General features: G+C 37.3%; 1 protein-coding gene across 1 annotated transcript; it reads right to left on the bottom strand.

Annotated features, from left to right (window-relative positions):
- Positions 1-1,149: 1,149 nt before the first annotated feature.
- LOC106513744 (histone H1) lies at positions 1,150-1,995 on the bottom strand. Its single transcript, XM_014002720.1, has one exon. The coding sequence runs from the start codon at positions 1,937-1,939 to the stop codon at positions 1,415-1,417; it is 525 nt and encodes a 174-aa protein (XP_013858174.1). The 5' UTR covers positions 1,940-1,995; the 3' UTR covers positions 1,150-1,414.
- Between the last annotated feature and the right edge of the window lie 920 nt (positions 1,996-2,915).

Genomic DNA, 2,915 nt, shown 5'->3' with positions numbered 1-2,915 from the left:
AATAAATAAATAAATAAATAAATAAATAAATAAAATGTTACATCTAATAGTTATCAGTAGTTAAATATTATTCGTGACATCAATCAAAGAGCACAAAGTATGGAGAAAGAAGCAAAAGTCTTCATCTTGGCTATAGCCCAATGACAGTTCTTTGTTTTGTTTCTTTATACTGCATACTAGTTTTTCAGACTTAAACAACCCTTTCTCAAAAATGGCAATGTAAAAGAGCACTACATCAGCTAAAACTAAACTTCTACACTGTTGCATGATGCCATTTTTTGAGTTTTGTCAAACACAAGCGGGTGACTTCTGTGTGTCTTTAATGGGAATGAGAGTGGAAACTTCCTGTTGCTAAAAAGTTCATCATTCAAGACAACAGGTGTACTTACCACAAGTCAACAATGAGTAAAACTCTTACTTTTACTTTTGATAGTATTTCTGCATTATTTATTTCACATTAGGGTAGCTGTAGGCCTACATGTAATACCCATGTGTAATTGGGGGGGGGGGGGGGGGGGTCAAACCTGAATTAGGGTTAAAAAAAGAAAAACTTGTGCTGTTTAATTTTGTGTTGTAATAAGAATTGGCCAGCAGATGGCGACACCAAACCTCCTAACTGTTGAAGATACAGTGCCTTTTGAAGTCTACTGTAGAACAGCAGCTCCCAAAGTTGGGGTTGGGACTTATCTGTGGGTCGTGAAACATGATGGTCCCCAGATGATTTCCAGTCATCAATTTAAATGTAAATACATCGTTAATGGAATATCTTCACCATTATTATTTACAATAATAATAAGAGGAAATGAATAAAAGTAGTATATATTAGGTTTGTATATATTGTTATTATACCCAAGTTTAACAGAGTTAATAGCAAAGTTTGATTACCTAAACCAGTAATATCTGGGGTCTCAAGTTTCTGTAGCTGGTGCAGGTCAGAAGCTAAACACTTTGAAAACCACTGCTGTAGAATATAACAGAAAAAAATTTGAGAGGAACATTGATCATAACTTTTTTTTCTGTTATATTAGTCGTCACATCACTCACCTACAATTTACATGGCCTTTAAATCCACTCATTTATTTATTTATTTAMATTTAGATTTTTTTAAGAATTATAAAGTGTTTTTTTAAATAACATTCTGTTACACACTTTTTATAGTATGTAAATATATGTTTTTATTTCCAACAGTGCATTTTAGTCTATTACAAATCAGAGCATGAGATAAAACTTTTACCATAAAAGATAAAAGAGAAAGGAAACAGGAGATAAGGTAACACAGAAGGAGGTAAAAGAGCAAGTTTAGTATTTCATAAAATGTAGAATAAAAAGTAGATGAAGCAAATTCATTGAATCAAAAGCATCTTAGTCCACACAGACAGGTTGAAGAAAGGTCTCTGGGTTCCAGGAGCAGCCTTCACTTTTTGGCAGCAGCCTTGGTTCTGGTGGACTTGGCCTTGGTCTTCCTGGGTCTCTTTGCCTTCTTGGTCTTTTTGGCTGCAGGTTTCTTGGCTTTCTTGGCGCTCTTTGCCTTCCTCCTCCTCTTCGGTGCCTTCTTGGCTTTTCCAGCTGCTTTCTTGACCCTCTTGGCCTTTTTGGCCTTCTTTGGCTTCTTCTTTCTCACCACCCTCCTCTTACGGGATTTCGGAGGCTTTTTGTTCAGCTTGAAGGAGCCAGACGCCCCGCTACCTTTGGTCTGGACCAAAGACTTCTTGTTCACCAAACGCCTGATGGCAACGATGATCCTGGCTTTGTTTTTCACCACATCGTACCCTCCGGCTTTCAGAACCTTCTTCAGGGCTGCCAGGGACACTCCGCCGCGCTGTGCGGACCCGGACACAGCCTTCAGGATCAGGGCTGACACGGTCCTCTTCTGGGACCTGGCCCTCTTTTTGGGAGGTCTGACKGGGCACCCCGGAGGCAGAGCGATCACAGAGGACATGGTGAAGCTGGACCAGCAGGATCAGGCCAGTGAAGGTCAGAGAGATGGAAGGTCAGAGTGTTATCTCTGCTGGCCTTCTGCAAAGGGACGAGGCCTTAAGAAACCCCGGTGAGAACCGTGGAGAAGCAGCCCCACCTCTTCTGAGAGACTCTCCTCCACCTTGTCTGACATGATAAAGATTGTGTTTTCTTTAATGGGATTATTCTGTAAAAATTCTGAGCAAACGTTCTAAACATGCACAAAAAGCACTTTAAAAAATCACTCACAACCTTAGCTTTATATATTTGTATTTTTAGTCGAAACCTGATGAAACATTTAGCCTTTTTAGTGCCTGTTTCCCAGCAGGTAGTCATCAGTTGTAAGTGCAGAGGAGTGTTTTGAACATTTTACAAAGTTATAGCTTCAAAACAAATCAATGTACAGAGTTCTAATTAAACAGGCGTAAACAGTGGGATGTTTTTAAATTTTTGCTCTCAAAATTAGGTTTTAGTTCTGTTTTATTTGTCTAAAAAATGAACTGAAAGATGAGCAAAGAAACACAGATGGCTTTCTGCTGAGGAGAGTTGATAATGAAGTCATAGAGCTTCAGAAATGTCTGAAACAAACAACTGTAGTTTTTTTATAACAGAATGAAGTAAAAATATTACAGACAGTAGGTTAAGTGTAAGCATCACTATGGCAATGAAGGTTACATACATTACAAAAGTTATTATGTGTGTTTTACATTTGGAATTAAAATGACTATAAGAAACATTATCAGAAGGGTGAAGAGAAAAAAATAAACTGAATTTCTTGAGATTTTTTTATTTATTTGTTTGATGGGTGATAAATTAGTTTAAATGTGTTTCTGTCTCAAACATCAGTTTATGATTTTAAGTCCTCATTTTCCGAAGGATGCCATGCCATAAAATATGATTATAAAATAAATATAATGCTCTCTATATTTAATATACAACACAAAATGTCAAATTAACTC

This window comes from Austrofundulus limnaeus, unplaced genomic scaffold, assembly GCF_001266775.1.
Source record: "Austrofundulus limnaeus strain Quisiro unplaced genomic scaffold, Austrofundulus_limnaeus-1.0 Scaffold14, whole genome shotgun sequence".
NCBI classification, from domain to species: domain Eukaryota; kingdom Metazoa; phylum Chordata; class Actinopteri; order Cyprinodontiformes; family Rivulidae; genus Austrofundulus; species Austrofundulus limnaeus.
This window is presented reverse-complemented; position numbering and strand designations above follow the sequence as displayed.